Source organism: Brachyhypopomus gauderio, chromosome 1, assembly GCF_052324685.1.
Source record: "Brachyhypopomus gauderio isolate BG-103 chromosome 1, BGAUD_0.2, whole genome shotgun sequence".
Taxonomy (NCBI): domain Eukaryota; kingdom Metazoa; phylum Chordata; class Actinopteri; order Gymnotiformes; family Hypopomidae; genus Brachyhypopomus; species Brachyhypopomus gauderio.
Window position 1 is genome coordinate 11,477,750 of NC_135211.1, and position 20,164 is coordinate 11,497,913.

At 48.8% G+C, this 20,164-nt stretch overlaps 2 protein-coding genes and 1 long non-coding RNA gene across 4 annotated transcripts in view; 1 reads left to right on the forward strand and 2 right to left on the reverse strand.

The window, feature by feature from the left end:
- Nucleotides 1-5,027: 5,027 nt before the first annotated feature.
- On the reverse strand, nucleotides 5,028-6,785 carry LOC143504447 (uncharacterized). The gene is made up of 3 exons (XR_013127569.1): nucleotides 6,748-6,785; nucleotides 5,702-6,144; nucleotides 5,028-5,515 (listed from the first exon to the last, which is right to left on the reverse strand). It is a non-coding gene; the product is annotated as an uncharacterized LOC143504447 (long non-coding RNA).
- Nucleotides 6,786-6,986: 201 nt separating this feature from the next.
- id1 (inhibitor of DNA binding 1, HLH protein) lies at nucleotides 6,987-8,104 on the forward strand. The gene is made up of 2 exons (XM_076995898.1): nucleotides 6,987-7,462; nucleotides 7,597-8,104. The coding sequence occupies exons 1-2, from the start codon at nucleotides 7,100-7,102 to the stop codon at nucleotides 7,630-7,632; spliced, it is 399 nt and encodes a 132-aa protein (XP_076852013.1). The 5' UTR covers nucleotides 6,987-7,099; the 3' UTR covers nucleotides 7,633-8,104.
- A 1,474-nt stretch (nucleotides 8,105-9,578) lies between these two features.
- Nucleotides 9,579-20,164, reverse strand: part of ncoa3 (nuclear receptor coactivator 3) — a 29,693-nt gene continuing 19,107 nt past the window's right edge. For both annotated transcript variants that reach the window (XM_076996202.1, XM_076996188.1), the window contains 15 exons: nucleotides 19,882-20,025; nucleotides 19,249-19,396; nucleotides 18,164-18,807; nucleotides 16,343-17,334; nucleotides 16,116-16,245; nucleotides 15,741-15,902; nucleotides 15,354-15,578; nucleotides 15,027-15,141; nucleotides 14,677-14,911; nucleotides 14,153-14,497; nucleotides 13,692-13,790; nucleotides 12,049-12,292; nucleotides 11,760-11,937; nucleotides 11,422-11,605; nucleotides 9,579-11,188 (listed from right to left, as the gene is read on the reverse strand). In XM_076996202.1, the coding sequence (XP_076852317.1) occupies nucleotides 11,177-11,188; nucleotides 11,422-11,605; nucleotides 11,760-11,937; nucleotides 12,049-12,292; nucleotides 13,692-13,790; nucleotides 14,153-14,497; nucleotides 14,677-14,911; nucleotides 15,027-15,141; nucleotides 15,354-15,578; nucleotides 15,741-15,902; nucleotides 16,116-16,245; nucleotides 16,343-17,334; nucleotides 18,164-18,807; nucleotides 19,249-19,396; nucleotides 19,882-20,025 (3,857 nt within the window). In that variant the 3' untranslated portion in view covers nucleotides 9,579-11,176. The remainder of the gene's footprint in view (nucleotides 11,189-11,421; nucleotides 11,606-11,759; nucleotides 11,938-12,048; nucleotides 12,293-13,691; nucleotides 13,791-14,152; nucleotides 14,498-14,676; nucleotides 14,912-15,026; nucleotides 15,142-15,353; nucleotides 15,579-15,740; nucleotides 15,903-16,115; nucleotides 16,246-16,342; nucleotides 17,335-18,163; nucleotides 18,808-19,248; nucleotides 19,397-19,881; nucleotides 20,026-20,164) is intronic.

Genomic DNA, 20,164 nt, shown 5'->3' on the forward strand with positions numbered 1-20,164 from the left:
GAGATACGTTGCTGTACAGACGGTTGTGAAAGGAGAGTGGGAGGGGTGTGTGTGTGTTTACGTAGAGGATTCATTCTTTCATCGTGAGAATACACTGGCCTCACTGAAAACCTGCACTCTCCCTCTCGATTCCTACAGCCTCACCTACCTCATCAGAGCACACCAACAGACACTCACCTACCTTATCAGAGCACACCATCAGACACTCACCTACCTCATCAGATCACACCATCAGACACTCACCTACTTTATCAGAGCACACCATCAGACACTCACCTACTTTATCAGAGCACACCATCAGACACTCACCTACCTCATCAGAGCACACCATCAGACACTCACCTACCTTATCAGAGCACACCATCAGACACTCACCTACCTCATCAGAGCACACCATCAGACACTCACCTACCTCATCAGATCACACCATCAGACACTCACCTACTTTATCAGAGCACACCATCAGACACTCACATACCTTATCAGAGCACACCATCAGACACTCACCTACTTTATCAGAGCACACCATCAGACACTCAACTACCTCATCAGAGCACACCATCAGACACTCACCTACTTTATCAGAGCACACCATCAGACACTCACCTACCTCATCAGATCACACCATCACTCACCTACCTCATCAGAGCACACCATCAGACACTCACCTACCTCATCAGAGCACACCATCAGACACTCAACTACCTCATCAGAGCACACCATCAGACACTCAACTACCTCATCAGAGCACACCATCAGACACTCACCTACCTCATCAGAGCACACCATCAGGCACTCACCTACCTCATCAGAGCACACCATCAGACACTCACCTACTTTATCAGAGCACACCATCAGACACTCACCTACTTTATCAGAGCACACCATCAGACACTCACCTACCTCATCAGAGCACACCATCAGACACTCAACTACCTCATCAGAGCACACCATCAGACACTCACCTACCTCATCAGAGCACACCTCAGACACTCACCTACCTCATCAGAGCACACCATCAGACACTCACCTACTTTATCAGAGCACACCATCAGACACTCACCTACTTTATCAGAGCATACCATCAGACACTCACCTACCTCATCAGAGCACACCATCAGACACTCACCTACCTTATCAGAGCACACCATCAGACACTCACCTACCTCATCAGAGCACACCATCAGACACTCACCTACCTCATCAGATCACACCATCAGACACTCACCAACCTCATCAGAGCACACCATCAGACACTCACCTACATCATCAGAGCACACCATCAGACACTCAACTACCTCATCAGATCACACCATCAGACACTCACCTACTTTATCAGAGCACACCATCAGACACTCAACTACCTCATCAGATCACACCATCAGACACTCACCTACTTTATCAGAGCACACCATCAGACACTCAACTACCTCATCAGATCACACCATCAGACACTCACCTACTTTATCAGAGCACACCATCAGACACTCACCTACTTTATCAGAGCACACCATCAGATATCTACCTCCTTTCAACACATCTTGAGACACTCATCCACCTCAATAGAGCACAACACCCTGAGATATGTAACACCCTCCCCCAAGTACAGGCACTGGATCACACTATGGGAGAAAACTCTAAGTATGAAACAGAAAGTAAAAATAAAACATTGTAAAGTGTGCAACCACTCGAATGCCACACCAGAAGAATAGTAGTAATGTCAGAAGTAATGTCAGAACAGAAGATAGTAATGTCAACAGAAACAAATCCCAGTGAGCGAATGCTACAAACCTCTCACACATTCATTCCACTCTTATGTTCATATACAGCACACATGGGATTCACCTGCATCTTTTCATTTTAAAAGCTGTGTGTCAGAAGAGCTGCCTACAGATCTTGGCAGCTTAAGGCAAGAGTTCTTGATTTGTCACACATAGGTGGAATAGCTTACAAGCCTCACCTGCAGTGAGGCTCACCCTGGGGCCAAACACCTGTGAGCAGCGTGCGTGCGGGCGTGTGTGTGCGTAGGGGTGTGTATTCACTTGTGGGTGGGGCCGAGGGAGCAGCCCAGCACCTGCCACAGGTGATCCTGCTTTCGGAGGCCTGCGAACCGATCGCAGAGCGCTTGCAGTGACTCAATCTCAACTAGTTCTGGCCCGAAAAACCATGCAACGCTTCATTGCCAAACCCTCGCCCTGCCCATCCTGACGCTTGTGAAATAGCAGAGGGCAAACATGGTATCTGGCATTCCGCACAGCGAGGTTACTTTGACCCCTGACGGACTTGTATTGTGATTTTTCTATGCATCTGGTAACGCCTCTCATCCTTATCGGGTGTTTTACAACGGAATACTTTCAAAACTCTGCAGATGATTGTGATGATTAAAACACAATAGCATTACGAGTTAAAGGTTGTCTCTCCTCCTGACAACTGGAAAAACAGGGTGGCCTTACAAGAACAACATGAGCCTGGGAAGAAGATGAGTGTTGAATACACTGAAGAACAGATGAGTCTCAGCAGACACTGAGGCGTAACTGAAGGACTTGAGGAGCACCTCATCATCTGAAGTGGGAAGCGACCCCATCCCCCCAAAATCTCAAATAATCCAGATTATATATGTGCTGCAATCAGGACAAAAGTGCATGGGACCGTGCTCCGTGTCAGCGACCGTGTCTCCTTGTTATGAACGGCTATGTTCTCCTTTCTCGGCTGACCGATACAATACACACAGGCGAACAGAAGGGCTTTCCATTCTCACTGCCACTGGGAAACAAAACCAGATTTGAGGAATTAATCTCAGTGTGGAACTGAGGAGGAATGAGTGGTTGGACCCAGGCATTGTTCTCCCCCAGACCCGCCTAGGCTGAATAGAGCTTTGTGAAGGGGCCACAGCTGCCGTCAGGGAGCACATCTCCGGGTCCCGGGCAGCCCCAAGCACAGGCCCTGGGTCAGCCCTCGCTGCCTGAGAACAGTACGTACAGGCAGAGAGCTGGTCCTGGGTCAGCCGGAGACAGCGAGCGCAGCTGCAAGGGGTTCAAGAGGACAGCAAAGGCAGAGGAGCTCCAATTCACCAATGCACACAAACGCTATTCTGATGCTTGCAGGTGCAGTATTCATATGACTGGGCCCAAACAGGAAGATTCTTCCAGCCGCGGCTCATTGCTTATACAGCCCTGCAGAGCGAGCTGAGGCAGATACAAACTCTGCACGCTGTGGCTGTGAGATTTGCCCTGGCACTCAACTGCAAAAACCACCAACAACAACAAAAACATATTTGTAAATATTGAAAGTGCGCCACCTAGGAGATGGTGAAAGGGAGGGAAGCAGAATGTTGCAGGAGGTGTTTAGCCTCAGGAACCCTCCCCGCTGGTGGTGACAGCTGCCTGGTAGCCGAGGTCTTTCCCTCCAAAACCCGACCATTATGCCCCAGCTGTGAGCAGCTGGTCTCCACACACTCACTCACACACACACACACACACACACGCAAACACACTGCCTGTTCATTTGATGGCAGTTTCATGGAAATTAGGAAAAATACACTTTTTCAAAAAAGGAAAGACAGGATGAACACTGTTAACAAGATTTTTATCTAAAATCTTCAATTCCATGAGAAATTATTATATATATTTTTTTAATCAGCACCATTTTATTCCATTTATTCTAACAAAAAAAATCCACAACACCTGCTCCTACCAAAAACCCACAAAGAAGAGAGCAAACATATGAAGGAAACTTGCTGAAGTTCTCTGGGAGGTCTGTGGTTCGTCTTCAGTACGCTGGAATCACTGTGCTGAAGCCGAGAATGTTTATGAGTCCTGCTCACAGGCACAAAGCACACAGCCCAAGCGACCTGTCCTCACAGGACGTCCTGCTTATGGATTAACTTAGACATGATGAGCCTGAGAAAAGACAACGAAGAATAGGGCATGGGGAGTGGGGGGGTGGAGGTTGTTGGGGGACGGAAAAGACTCCTGCATTATTAGATTTGCAACAAGCTCCAACACTGTTCACCATTGTGGCAGCCCTCCACAGTTCCCGGACCTGCCACCCCCGGAGCCTTGAGCGGGGTTGTCTCCTGCACCCCCCCCCCCCATGACCATGGCTCCACTGCGGGCTGTCCGGCCGGACAATGGCCGCACTCTGAATAGAGCTTCAGGCATGCCACCGGGGCGCAGTCTCCACAGACGGGGAGCTAATTAGAAGCCATTAAGGCCCTTTGATAATATGTGGGAGCCAGGCAAAAGATGGGCCTGGAGAGGATGCATGTGTGTGTGTGTGTGTGTGTGTGTGTGTGTGTGTGTGTGTGTGTGTGTGTGTGTGTGTGTGTGTGTGTGTGTGTGTGTGTGTGTGTGCATGTGTGTGAACCTGGCTTAAGGGGCAAGCACCACTCACAAGCTGTTCTTCGTGTCGGCCCACACCGGGACCTCGAAGGAGGAGGAGTGGGTCTGCCAGTACAGCCGCACTGCTACACGGGCTCACAGTGATAGGGACTGTTCCAGCATGGCGGGGCGGAGGTCATGTGATCAGCCGCCTCGCTAGCACTGCGACGGCTGCGCACACCGCGCTAGCTGCATGCGCAACAGTCCACGAGTGCACAAAGGACACACTCAGCAAAGGATCCACAATTACTTTGTACTCATGTGGGTATGACACAGCTTTGAACACTGTAGCCTTACACAGCCAGCCCCCACACACAGGATATGATCCCCCTGTGGATGGTTATCACTGCCTGCTCTTCCCACGAGACGGGGACACAGTCGTCGCTCCAGACTGTGAGCCTGGATGAGTCACCCCTGGAATGCCAAGGCCAGACACAATCGATGCTGTTTCACTACTGACCTCACTGATTCTTCACATTGCCTGCCCATGATAATGATATTAGGTGCAAAGACAGTAACATGGCATATCTACTGTTATTGTACCAGACACCTGAGGAGCTCTGATACCATTTGTTACAACAACAACGAATGGTTATTATTTATTAGCAATTTTAGTTTTGAGTTACAAAATTTTAATAAGAGATTATGCACATTTACATCAAATATTTTAAATCTTTCAAAATGCATAAACTCCCAAATAACATATTTTTATTAATTCTAATAAACAGTTTGCCACACACACACACACACACAAATAAAAAACAGATGCTTTGTAACTTTTCCTTAATCAGAATCACTTGTTGATCTTTTTATGGGTTCTTATGGGCATGTGCGGAAGGGGTGGCTGCACTTCATGCAATAAGTTTAATTTTCTGTCTTGACGTGCGGTAAACAGGCTTTGGACAGACCAGCTGTGAAGGCTTATTGTTGGCGTCGGTAGGAAGTGCTGATAGCTTGTGCAGCTGAACAAAAGCTGGATGAACGAGCGGAGGGGCGCTGCAGACTCGTTGACTCCAGCCGGCATTCTCTCTCACAGTCCCGGGCACTGCGCGGCCATTGTTCTCCGCCTCCTCTTCGCCCTCCCCGCGCGCTGCGCTCAGCTGTGACCCAGCTTGCAAAGCTTCGTTTTCTGGAGTCTACAATACAAAGAGTTCTAAGAGTTAAGAGCGCATGCATAAACATACATGCATACATACAAGCGCACACATGCATATATCGTTCAACTTTATGCTATAACAGCCCCAGCACAACAGTATAGCAGTATCAAAGCCCCAGTTGTCTGAAAAAAAACCCGAAGCCTAAATCCTTGATTTGATGCTAACATTGTGGAGTAATGCAGCCTCGTGCGATGGAATCCAAGGAGAGCCACTTATCTAAAAAGGCAACTGAAAAAAAAATGTCCCAAGAACGTGCTTCAAAGGTGCACTTCAATGTTTCTTTTAGACTTGAAACTCTGTCTCTCCTTTTACGTATTCAAAGAGACTCTTGAAGCAAGCTGGCGACAATGGCCGTTTGCAGGTGCGCGGAGCAGTAATCGCATCAGAGGTTTTACGTGATAAATGGACGCTGGTGGCAGTGGCCAGTTTGTTCTCAGGCTCCGCGCGGCGCAGGTGAATGGGGGAGATGGGAGCGGACCCAGCCTGTTGTTTGTAGTTGCTATAGAGACCGCCCTCGCGGCGCCAGGCTGACAGGCGTCAGGGCGCGGATGAATGGGTGACGTCACGGCGCTGGCGCCCGGCAGTCTGCGACGGCTTGTTTGGACAATCTGGGAGAAGAATCAGAGCAAAGCAATGTGTCTTCAAGAACGCCGTGCGCTCAAGGAGAAGTACACGCGGACATGTGGAGGAATTCGCAAGTTTGTTCAAGGATTTCTAGGATCGAAAAAGACAGGCTTTTCCTGCACAGAAATTAAAATATAGAGACGACGTACAGAATAGGCTAACTCAGGCTAATCTTCAAAAAAAGAAAGAAAAAAGTTTACAACATTTGCAACACTTTATTGCACTATTCATGTAGTTTATAGCACCATAATGTATGTTATACGACTCGTAAGTAAATATCCAACCGGTCCATTTAAAAAGGCTTAAAATGGTTCATATTAAAAACCGAGAGCCCCATAAATACGTTTAGACTAAATAATTGAGGGACACAACAGTCGCGTCATATAGTCTCTCTTTTACGCAGCTGTGAAAGTTATTATCAAGCATTACAAGTGATGTACGAGTCGACCAAATAAGGCGCAAGACGCTGTTTCTCGTGTGTATCTTGGAATTTGACACATAAGCATGAGGATAGTTTTATGTGAAAATAGTGCGTTGATCTTTGGCGGTGAAGCAAATATCCTGGATGCTCACGCGCTCCTCCACACCTTGCAGAGTCTTTGGGCCACGGACAGCTGGATTTCCACCGATCATCCGTAAAAGACACACATTTGTTTCCATTTGTAACACCATCCCCCAAACAGATTGTAAACTCGATAACCATTGTTGTGTTCTCATTGGCTAAAAGAGAGTCGGAGCTGAATTCCTATTGGCCTGCAGCTACAAACACGAGCGCTTGGGTCACGCCCAAAGCACTTGGAATCGCATAAAAAGCGGACGATCTCGCGCTGTAACATGTGATGAGCTGTCATCGCAGAGACGAACATTCAAACCTAAAGGAATAAGCGCAACGTTTCACTGAAGGTTCTTGACGTCATTGTCAACTTTAAAACGGCGAAGATGAAAGTTGTTGGACCAACGTGCGCGCTGAAGAACAAGGTTGGGAGCGAGGACGTGGTCCGGTGTCTGTCGGACCAGAGTCTCGCCATTTCGAAGTGCAAACTTCCTCTTCTCGACGGCCAGATGACCATGTTCCTTCAAGACATGAACAGTTGCTACAGCAAACTGAAGGAGCTGGTACCCACACTACCGACGAACAAGAAGGCCAGCAAGGTAGAGATCCTGCAACACGTTATCGACTATATCTGGGATCTTCAGGTGGAGTTGGATGAACCTGGTAAAAAGCATCAGAACACTACGAGCTCCACTACCAGGACTCCGCTCACTACACTCAACGCAGAACTTGCCAGCATATCTGTCGAGGTAAACATTCGTTCGTTTCTTCAGGGGATGTGGTACATATAACTTTGAGCTAATTGCCAACAAAAGTTACTTGTGAGAAGACGTCCGAATGAATGAGGCAACGTGTCTAAATATTTCTTCTCTTTTTTTAACAGAATGGCTGCTCAGAAGACCGAATTATGTGCCGTTAGAAGGCGGATGACGGTCCGGGCATCATGGACGGAACCAGCAGACGCCGTCCGCTGCTCCTCGTCCATCCCGTATCGCTTTGGTCTGCGTAGGGAGGTTCACCTGACTCCCGGTGTAGAACAGACTTTTGTTGTGGTTTACGAACTACGAGGACATTTCTCGGACAAACTGAACTGTGATTCTTCAATCTAATGTTTTGGGGTACAATTTCAGCTCAGACGGCTGTCTGCCGTGGGACCCATGGCGCCCAGCATTCAGCGGCCCCATAGATTTGCTTGTGTATTCTTACGGAATTTCTCTAATGCTTTATATCGTCATACCTTTAGAAAGTTTTATTGTTATAAAGCTTGATTTCTCAGATTACTGAGCAAAAGAATGTATTGTATATTACAATGACACGAAGGACGTTTTATTGTGTTTTTTACAATGTACCTATTTTTGTGGGATATTTTATTAAAACAAAACAATGCTTAATCTTGACTCTTCTGAATATTTGTGCGTGCGACAAAAATAATTGCGCCTGATGTACAAAATGAAAGACTGGCAGAGGCGCGAGCCTGTCTGACCAGGTGATTTCACTGTCCAAACTCAATCAAAACCAGTATCACAGGGAAATATGAGCGGTAATCTTCACGAGAGGGATAACATTAACGTTAAGGAACACATTCTTACAAAGTTCAAAGTTTTCATTTGGTCACAATTAAGACGAAGTTAACATATGAAAATAACTTTCTAAAAGCAAGTTATTCAAATATCTGACCGAACCAATATAAAGGCAAGCAAATCTCTAGAAAACCCAAGAGACACGAGGTCATAACGTAGTTTACAGAAAACCAGAGATAATATTGATCATAGTCTGTTAGTCCTACTGTAGAGAAAAACAATTTATCGAAGGTTATCTAAAGAGTAATTTGATGATTTTACAGACGGGGCAATAGCAGCAATAGTTTTTATTGCCTAAAGACATCCCGCAGATATAAGCGTATCCACTAATTCGTGTCTTATCGTTGGGTGCGCAAGGGTTAAATGTGTTTCTGAGTAAAAAGCAGTTCGTTATAAGATTTATTCGGTCTCCCTGGTGCAATGTTTTTCCCATCTCCCTGCGGTGCGATGCGCGCAGCTGCAGACCTCGCGTTGTGAGGCGCGGCCAGTGTGTGATTGTGTTTGTGTGATAGCTTTGTGCCAAGGGCAGAGGAGGCCTGCGGGCCGCAGACTGAGCGGCGCCGCCGCACACCTGGGGAAGTTCAGGTTAAATCGCGCCACATTCCTCGGCACACAGCTGATTGAAACATTAACAAACACTAAACCGCAAAGCCCAGCCCGCAGATGGGCCGGGAGGATGGCCAAAACAACTCTCGCTACCTCTTTATAGTTGACTACAAAGATTCGAATAACCATAATAGGGTAATGATAACAATTAGGAGAATAATAACTACGTAAATTCACAAATAAGCCAACAGTTGTGACAGTATCGCAGAAATACTTGTAAAATGGTAAATTTTTATTCTGAGCTGCTCTACCGTCTTCGGTTACTATAATAAACAGACAGAAACAAAAGCCTTAATTTGTGTTGCCATTTTTCATAATTACCGTATCTAATCACCACTGCATCGTATATTTCTAAACGAGTGTCCCGTTTAGAAAAAAACATTTTTTTTCTGTAAGCTTAATTGTGCATCCAGCGACCCGTAGAAACTTTTCATGAACATTTTTGCTCAGAGTTTAACAAAAGGCTCCATTGCGATTATTTTGTTTATATCTTTGCCACAATTTAACAGTTGGGCTAACCGGGTATCAAATACACCTATATTATGCACTGGTTTGGATGCTGTAGGTTATAGTAGCAATTATAATAACGCAATGGTAGAAACCTATGCGATGTCTTTTAGCGTTTGGCGCCCCTCTGTGGCCACTCGAATAAGAAACAACTAAATGATGCAGGGGACAGTTCATGTTTAAATATAAATTTTATTTACAACAGTATCAACATCCAATAAACGCATAAAATGTATTGTAATTTACATCCTGTAAAATGTCAGCTTATTCTCCCGTTTCCCTCTACATAAGTTAATCACGCCCCATTATTCACATACAGAATGACCATATCTGGAGTTCTCATTTCTAAATACAGTTTATCATAATCCAACATAATCTAAACAAAAAATAAACACAAAACAGCATTGTTTTCCTGGCCAGAGTTTAAGAATGCTTGGGGTAAAAACGATGAATGAGATGTTGCTCATTATCGTTTAATTGATTGTTATTCCTCAAAGATTTACTTCCAAAAGCACAAACACGGTTCTACCAACTGACTTTGAAATGAAACACTTGGTTCTGTGTACAAAATCATTATCTGTTTTTATATGATATACACTCCCCAGCTCCACGCATGTACACACACACACACACACACACACACACACACACACACACACACACACACACACACACACACACACACACACACACAAAACAAACCCAAATTGTCGTTAAAGTCATGATCTCGGCAAAATGGTGAAATTTATCTTTGGATTGTGCAGATTTAAGAAGACCCTGCAGCAAATTGCAGTCAAAAAGGTGAAACTATTAGGAATAATAATAGCTAGGTCACAGAGGAAAGTGGAGAAAAATCTTTGTTTTTCCTCTACTCCCGAATTTCTGTCATGTTCAGAACACAGCCCGTCTTCACTGTATTGAGCAACTGTGTATTCACTTAATTCCACCACAAAGTGCCCTCCAAACAAAAACAATGACTGTTACCACGGCAATATTGTAAAGGAAGCGAACGCTAATTTGGAAAAGATAAAAATACAAAGTCTCTCTCCCTTTGACAAAAGTTAAAATAGATTTAAACTCAAAGCAATATTGACCTAAAATATAATATAGACCCAACTTGGCCCAGAAATCTGTGCAGAAAATGTACAGTATATAATAGGAGCATGTATGATACATCTGGAGCACACGGCTTGTACAAGTTCATTGTTATTCACATATAAAACAAAAAAGCCCATTTCATACTGCAGTACCGTTTGCCTTCCTTGACTGATGCACCTTTTAACATATATGGCATAGTGAAGAGGCTTATTGCTTTGTTCTGCATATACTGTAGAAATGAAGTAGCTCCATCCCCAAAGCAAGGATAGAAATGAGTCGAAGTGAAAAAGAAAATTTTCAGAACATCGATCCTAAACATACAGAGTCTTTCAATAAGGCTACAATGAGCAAGAAATATTGCAAACGTCCTTTTCCTAAATAGCCTTGCGGTAAAGTGCATCCCCAACCCAGGCAGCCGCTGTACCAGAACCAACGCGATCCAGTTCCACAGCAAGAGAATAGCCCTCTGGTGGTTGTGTCAAGTACTGCGTTACCGCTACATATATATCACATCAGAGAAGTTGCAGTTAGCTGTATATGGACATCCTCTTGGTCTCATGCTCTACAGAGAGCATGTCACACGTTGAGAGGGAAGTGAGTGTGTTGTGGTCTCTCTCAGGAGCGCGTTCGTTTTCTACTCCTCTTGGAAACACAGCGTGTCCGCTCTGTGCTTTAGCAGTACTTCTGTTGGGGACAACACACACAGTTTTGCAGTTACATTAAAAAGATAAAAACATAATTCTGCAAGGACATAATTTTACTCATCTGTTTTGAAACACTAATGATTAGCTATTAGATCAAACACCACAAACACTGGCCACTCCTGCCACAGACTACCGGTAGAAAAAAGAAAACCTGTATATTACAGTATATTGTATACAGAGTGTATATTAATGGATACTGTGTGTTGACTCTACCTGATCAGGACCCAGTGGCATGCGCCCCATGCCCATGGCGTTGATGCCCATCTGGCCCTGCATTGGAGGCATCTGCCCAGGTGCGCTTACCCCTCCCTGCATGGCACCATTCATCATCAAGCCCCCGTACTGTGCTGGCGCCCCCTGCTGGGCAAACTGCTGCTGTTGCTGTTGGGGGTATGAACTAAAAACAAAATCGCAGGGAAAGACAATTGATTTTCAGAGCTAGAACCGATGGTTCACAGTACTGAGAATCACATCATAGAGACATATGCACTAAAGCGATGATTTACTATGAAAAGTACACACACATTCACACACACTATTTTGCTACTTACTTGTTCATGGGCATGCCTGCCTGCCCCCAACTCTTCATCTCTGCTGATTGATACATGGGGCCACTCTGAGGATGCTGTTGCATCATGGGATTCTGAGGTCCTCCCATGCGTCCTGGCATCATATTGGGAGGGCTGCTGCCGGTGCCCATGAACGAGGGCTCCCCCTGCTGGCCCATGCCTGTAATTACATGCCAGAAACATATACTACAGGTTTGTGAAAAACCGGGTGATTATTTCAACATTTCCCGGTAAAGGCTAGTTCTATACATTATACTCGGACATAACCTACCATAGTTCCCTCCATAGTTGAACGGCTGTTGGCCAGGTTGGTTCATGGAGGCTCCTCCCATGGGGCTGTCCATGCCAGAGGGGGCGGTGACGTTGGGGGGCGGGCTGAAGCCTCCGGAGGCGGAGCCCTGTTGCTGCTGCTGCTGCTGCTGCTGCATCATCATCATCATCCTGTGCCTCCTCATCTGAAGAGTCATCATCTCCCGGTTCCTCTGGGCCATCATCTGAGCGTTCAGGAAAGCAGGCTGGGTATGAGAGAGGTGGAGGAGAGTGAGAGAGGGAGAGAGAGGGAGAGGTAGGAGAGAAGAGAGAGAGAAGATAAAGGGAAAGAGAGAGAGAGAGAGTATTACAATAAACCATTCATTCATTACATTATATGAACACAAAAAAAGAGAGAGAGAAAGAGGGAGTGAAGCAAAACACTTCAAAACCATTCATCTTGAAAAAATTAGGAAATAATAGCATAGTTTTTTTTTACCCTGGAAGGGAATTATGACAATAAATAACAACCATCCCACCGCACATAAAATAAAACAACAACCCATAACATCTTCTGTCTGTACGGGTGTGTGCACTGATGCAAAAGTGGGGATTCAACAATGTTTATTTTGCTATGTTATAATCGTTTATGATGTGGTATTTTGATTAATGTGTTTGTGTGTTCCACATGTGGTGGATTCTGCTGGTGTAAGTGAAGGTTAGGTGGAGTTTAGGTGAAGTGAAGGTGGAGGGAAGGTGAAGTGAAGATGGAGGTTAGATAGAGGTAAAGTGGAGTGTAGGTGGAGGGTTTATGGAGGTAAGGTGGACTGTAGGTAAAGGTTAGGTGGAGTATAGGTGGAGGGTTTATGGAGGTAAGGTGGAGGATAGGTGAGGTATAGGTGGAGGTTAGATAGAGGTAAAGTGGAGTGTAGGTGGAGGGTTTATGGAGGTAAGGTGGACTGTAGGTAAAGGTTAGGTGGAGAATAGGTGGAGGGTTTATGGAGGTAAGGTGGAGGATAGGTGAGGTATAGGTGGAGGTTAGATAGAGGTAAAGTGGAGTGTAGGTGGAGGGTTTATGGAGGTAAGGTGGACTGTAGGTAAAGGTTAGGTGGAGTATAGGTGGAGGGTTTATGGAGGTAAGGTGGAGGATAGGTGAGGTATAGGTGGAGGTTAGATAGAGGTAAAGTGGAGTGTAGGTGGAGGGTTTATGGAGGTAAGGTGGAGGATAGGTGAGGTATAGGTGGAGGTTAGATAGAGGTAAAGTGGAGTGTAGGTGGAGGGTTTATGGAGGTAAGGTGGACTGTAGGTAAAGGTTAGGTGGAGTATAGGTGGAGGGTTTATGGAGGTAAGGTGGAGGATAGGTGAGGTATAGGTGGAGGGTTTATGGAGGTAAGGTGGAGTGTAGGTGGAGGGTTTATGGAGGTAAGGTGGACTGTAGGTAAAGGTTAGGTGGAGTATAGGTGGAGGGTTTATGGAGGTAAGGTGGAGGATAGGTGAGGTATAGGTAGAGGGTTTATGGAGGTAAGGTGGAGTGTAGGTGGAGGGTTTATGGAGGTAAGGTGGACTGTAGGTAAAGGTTAGGTGGAGTGTAGGTGGAGGGTTTATGGAGGTAAGGTGGAGGATAGGTGAGGTATAGGTGGAGGTTAGGTGAAGTGGAGGCGTTACCTGTGCCCCCATGCCAGGCTGCATGCCGGGTCTCACCCCCGGGTTCGCTCCAGGCACGCTCTCCATCTTGGCCAAACTCTGACGGCTCTGGTTAATGAACTGCAAAAGCAACAGCATCTGGCGTTACAGTCTCACATTGTCCACCGTGGTCTCGCACGTCTCGCACGTCTCGGTTCAGCAGCTCCTTACCATGATGAGCGCTGAGACTACAGCCAGCTGGCTGAACCCTGGGACGGGTTGGCTTGGTGATCGGGCCACAGCAGAGAACAGATGCTGCCCTGAGCCCCGTGTCTACCACGTCATAACCACTAGCGCTTTTTGCTAAATGTAGCATATCGCCCTTGCAAACGCGCGGAAAGCCCAGGAATAACAAGCTGACCCAGGATCAGTTACCCCTACTTAAACAAACTCTCAAACAAAGTCCCACACTGACCCTAGACCAGTATGTGTGTGACTCTCACCTGCTGCCCCTGTAGCCTCTGCTGTAGCTGTAGGCGGAGAGGTTTGGTGACCATACGCGGCCGTAGCATGGCCGCGCGCGGGTGCATCCCCCCCATACTCCCCACCTGGGACATCATGGGGTTAAACCCTGGCCCAGGTTGACCCTGCATGGGACCGGGCCCCGTACCGGGACTGGGCCCTGGGCCCGGGTTTGGACCGGGCCCATAGCCTCCCTGCATGCCCATAGCTGGTGGGCCAGGGAAGCCCGGCCCATACATGGCCTTGGGGTCCACACCCATATTGGAGTCGGGGGCGGGGCCAGGGAAGGCGTCTGCGGGTAGAGGCGGGTGTTCTGCCCCGTGGCCCTGGAAGGAGAACAGACATTATGACCCTTGAACTCTTCTGTCTCTTCCATTGAAAAAGGTACAAACTATTCAGAGCACAATACTGCCTGCCACGTTGTCACTATATTAACAAGTAACAAGTCCAACATCTCTCCATAGACCACACAGACAACACGGCCTGCCGCTGCTCGTGAACCGACCTGAACGACCAGCTCCGGGATGCCGAGCGCCCGGTCGATCTCCTCCAGGCCCGTGACGTCCGTGTTGTTGAGGAGCGAGTCCAGCTGGTCCAGCAGGGCCCTCTCGTCGCTCTGCCCCTCGCTGGTGACCGGGGGGACCAGCAGATCATCTAACGGGTTCCCAAACGGCAGGCTGCACGCGGGGGGAGAGAGAGCAGAACGTGGTGCCCCACCGGGACGGAGGAGCGCCAGAGACCTGGACAAGCAGACACACAGGAGCGAGATCATCTCTGGTGGTGTGGTTAACGGTCAACACTGAAACTACAGGTGGGCTGGAGAGGAACAGAAGTGTTCTGATTGGTTACGCTTACCTGTTGGGGGTGTGGCCTCCCTCCATTCCCATCCCACAGTCAGACCACGAGGGGGACTGGGGGGTGTGTGGCTGCCCTCTGAATGAGTTCACCCCCATCACTGCTTCATTTGGACCTGCCCACAGCACAGGCGCTTTATAGAGTCTCACATGGTACAGGCCACAGTAAGGCATTGTGTGACATCACACACACACACACACACACACACACATCACACACACACACACACACACACACACACACACACACACACACACACACACACACACACACACACACACACACACACACACACACACACACACACACAGAGGCTCAACAACGTACCCATCTCCATCAGCTGTTGTTGAAGCATGGATCTAGGTGCAGGGACGCTGTTGGACCTGCTAATCATGGGGCCTCCCATCATTCCTTTGGTATTGGGATCCACACAGCCCATCCCAGGGTGCCCGTTGGAGCCCGCCGGGCTGCTGCCCGGGCCGGACAGTCTCCAGTCACCCGAGCCCATCATGGGAGGCATCTGGGCCATGCCCGTTGGCCTGCTGGGACCTCCTGTGAATGAAGAAGCTGAGATTTATAACGCTGCACTGAAGCCGAGCCCAGGGGGGACGTAGATGTGGATGTGTGCACTCTAAGAGTCGGCTTGATTAAACGTAGTTTGCAGTCAGTTTTCATGCAAGTGAAAAACAAAAATATTCAAAGCGAGCTCCTCACCCAAACCCATGTGTTCCAAGCTCTCCTGTTTGATGACAGCGGGTGGGGCGTTCCTCCTGCCCCCCGCTCCTGCCCCGCCGAGGGGTTTACTGTCCACAGACACCGCCCTCTGCAGGGGCCCCCGAGCGCCAGGGGCCATGCCCACAGCCTCCCGCTCCACACCTGCACACAAATACAGTCATGGCCACGTCAAAAACCACACCCAAAATCATGACCCCGTCCCTAAACCCAGATTAACTCGGTTTGGTAAGAATGAAGAATTGAAGAGTGCCTGAGAATGGCAGCTGCAGGCCTCTGATGCCGCAGTGCCATCGAGATCCAGGTTCTGTTCCCTTGTGTTCACACTGCCGGTGCAGAATGAGAATGGTGTCTTACCGTGAGCACCGCTGCCGGGCGCTCCTCCCTTCTTGGGTTCTCCATCTGTGCCACCTCCGCTTCTAGAATCAGCAAACATTCCAGAAGGAGGCTTGCGCAGACCCCCTAGGATGCTCTCCAGACTTTCCATCTGAAGGATCAGAAAAGTGGGCCATCAGCAAACCACATAATCCCCCTGGAAAATGTGTTCTCAACCTCAACGACACGGTACTTAATTGTCCGCGCACCTCATCGGACGGCTCTATCTTGACCTTGGTCTCCTGGTTACTCGAGGTCGTGATCCCTGACCCCGGCCCGGCGCCGCCCCCGCGACCCTCTAGTTCGTCCATGCCTGGCTTGCAGTCGCCGGTCTCCTTGGAGTCGTCCTTGTTGAGGAGGTAGTGGAGCAGAGCGTGCGTCTTCTTCGGGCTATGCTCCTCCTGCTTGATCTCCGCCCCGGTGCCGTCGCCGCTCGGATGCTCCGCCCCCAGGCGGACCTTGCCCGTGGCCTCGGCCGTGATGCGGGCGACCTCGTCCGGGGTGTTGCCGTTCTGCAGCAGCTTGTGCAGGATCTTGTGCTTCTCCTGCAGCGAGTGAGTGGCCAGGTGAGCGCCGAGGCAGCCGGCCGACGCCGCGCACCCGGAGCCCTGCTGCGCTACGCCGCCACCTGCTGGCGGAGGCCCCGCCGACGAGGACACGCAAGTGGAGGACGGGCTCGTCATGCAGCCTCCCGCCTCCTTGGGGTCGGCCGCCATGGGTGTGGTGGCCCGCCCGGGGGGAGGGCCGCTCACCGCCCCCAACGTCAGCTCCTCCGTCGGGGACGTCAGCAGCTGGAGAAGCTTTTTATGACCCTTTCCGTCTGGGAGCCTGCGGCCGGGATCGGCCCCGCCCTCCTTCCCCGACTGGCTGTCAGGCTTATCCACACTGGGCTCGGATATGGGAGCTGGCTGCTGCTCGGCCCCGGAGCTGTGAGGGCCAGCGGGGCTCTTTGACTCAGCCGTACCGGGCCCTTTACTGGGCCCTGACTGGTTCGGCGCAACGGACTGGGCGGAGTTGATGCTCGGGGATCCGTCAGACTTGTGGGAAGGCGAGGTGAGAGCACCTGGCAGTGAGGAGCCGACTCCCTCGCTGATAGCCTGGAGGGCGTTGAGGGAGCTGCTGGAGAAAGTGCTGCCACCTGCTGGACCGGAGGAGCCACTACTGCCCCCCATGCTCATAGGGCCCATAGGGGAATGCATGCCTGGAAATCAAACAAGTAACGTATCAATAACTAGAACTATGCAGTGAAATATATCCTGAGATTTTCATATTTCCAGCACAGCTGCAACTTCTACAAAGCCTATATTCCTGTTTGTAAACTCAAGTGAGACAATAGATGTGATCGATTTGCTACAGTAGCTTTAAAAGCCTCAATTACCAGGTAACTGCTGTATACTGCTGACAGTATGTCACAGACAGTCAGAAACACTGCGACAGAAAATGAAAAGAAGCAGTGTGAAATCAGACACCACCCCGGACCAGTGTGAAATCAGACACCACCCCGGACCAGTGTGAAATCAGACACCACCCCGGACCAGTGTGAAATCACTCCGGACCAGTGTGAAATCACTCCGGACCAGTGTGAAATCAGACACCACCCCGGACCAGTGTGAAATCACTCCGGACCAGTGTGAAATCACTCCGGACCAGTGTGAAATCAGACACCACCCCGGACCAGTGTGAAATCACTCCGGACCAGTGTGAAATCACTCCGGACCAGTGTGAAATCACTCCGGACCAGTGTGAAATCACTCCGGACCCAGACGTCACTGCAGAATTCCTAAGTTCTGCATTTTTAACAGACCTACAGACTACAGCACAATGACATCAATCCTCCTTTACAATTTTTCATGACACGCTCAAACCTGGAATCTCCCAATCATCTCTATTTTGTCATAGAAATTAACTAAGATGTTCTACACAGTAGTCCTATACAGATCCATGGAAACCTTGCCAATAAGAATACACTCTGTCCCATTTAGACATTAAGGCTCCACTACTGAATCGTGTGTGTGGATATGAGAGTGTACCTCCAGGAGAGAAGGGGCTGGCTGCCATCTTGGGGCTTCCACGTATCCGGGGAGAGCCCATTATATTCTGCTGGGAAGGATGCATACCAGGGCTGCCGTGAGACGGACTTGTCATGCCCAACCCGTACCCTCCACCGTGGAAGTTCTGCTGGTGAGGGTTCATTCCTGGATGTCCCATCTGATTCATCTGATTCATTTGATTCATATGATTCATATGATTCATCTGGTTCATCTGGTTCATCTGGTTCATCTGGTTCATCTGGTTCATGGGGTTAATCTGATTCACAGAGCCCATTTGGTTCATTTGATTCACCTGGTTCATGGAATTCATCTGGTTCATAGGATTCATGGAGTTCATTTGATTCATCTGGTTCATGTGATTCATTGAACCCATCTGGTTCATCTGATTCATAGAGTTCATCTGGTTCATCTGGTGCATTGAGTTCATAGGATTCATTCGGTGGCCAGGGCCATACATTGGGCCTGCCCTGGGTCCCATGTGCCCTGGGTCCCCCATTCCGTAGCCCCTGTTCATGCCCATCTGCCCACCAGGTGTCATGTTCATCTGGGCCCCATGGGCGGGAGGTCCCATGCCCTGCGATCGCATCATGCCTGTCTGGGGTGGCCTGTAGCCATTTTGCTCCCTATAAAAACCATTAGAACAGAAAATGAAGGGGTCAATGAGAATCAGACGTATCTATACAAGGGAAAACCTGTATGACAACTAGAGCTCAATACAGCACAATATCAATACAGGCAGCACATTCAAAATGTTGTGGCAGCATTACAGAATTGTAATAACAACAATAATAATTAATTTATAAAGCCCTTCTCACACCCAAGGACGCTTTCCAAGATGTATACAACAAAAAAACAAGGAGACAGAACAGACAATGTATACAGGACAATAAACACTAAAGGATGTTTAGCAGTAGACTAACATTAGTCATGTAAGAGAAAGTCACTAGCAGATACACATGACAAACATCAATGACGCAGGTATGTCCCACAGTGTATAAAGGCCCGGGCTCCTAACGGACCAACCCAAGTGGGCCGGTGTGTGGGGGTGGGGAGAGAGGCGGTACCGGTGCAGCAGGTGGGTGGAGAGGAAGGAGAGAGGCTCGCTGGTAGCTTGGTTCCGACACAGCTCACTCCGCGTCTGTGCCGTGACCAGCGTGCCGTCGGAGAGGGAGAAGTGGTAGAGAGGAGTCTCTGCTCTGCCATGTATGTAAGCTGGAGGGAGGGAGAGAGAGAGAGAGAGAGTTTTAGTCCTTTAACTGGACACTGCAGAATTGCGAAAATTGCAGGAAAGAGACCTTCCCAAATCAACCACAAGCATCTCCATGTAGCCATGAAGGTTGTGTTCAGTCTCACGCACTCGACCACGCAATGAGGCCGGAGCTCTCCGAACATGTCTGGACGCGGAACGCACACGGAGCCCTGGGTCACGCTGGCTCCTTACGTCTGCCGTTGCGAGGAACAGACACGTCTAAAGAGCTTTCACTGCAGTACCTTCTCAGCAAGCATGAAGGACACCTCGCCGAACACGAGGCGTACGGAAAGTGTAAAAAACGCGCACATCTTTGCTATGCTTATGTGAAGTGATATGTGTGTGTGTATACACAGTGTCAGAACAGCCAGGAATTGCACCATGCAATGACCCTGCCCCTTTGAGGCCCCGCCCACCTGCAGGGCCCCCACCCCTCTGCCCGACCTACCCTCTTGGTAGTGGCGTTTGCAGGACCAGGGCTGGCCTTCGCTTCGGTTGAGGAACATTTGCATGCACCGGCGCACCAGGTCCTCCCAGCCGGGCCGCATGGTGGCGTGTAACGAGCCCTGCTGCTCGATCTCGATGAGCTTACCTGCACGAGAGAACACGCACGCACGCACGCACCCGAGACAGACCAACAGATACACACGTTTATGAATAAAGTCAGAAGCTGTTCTATATTTGATCCATCCACACCAATAACCATATAATCTTACAGGATCAAAGCCACA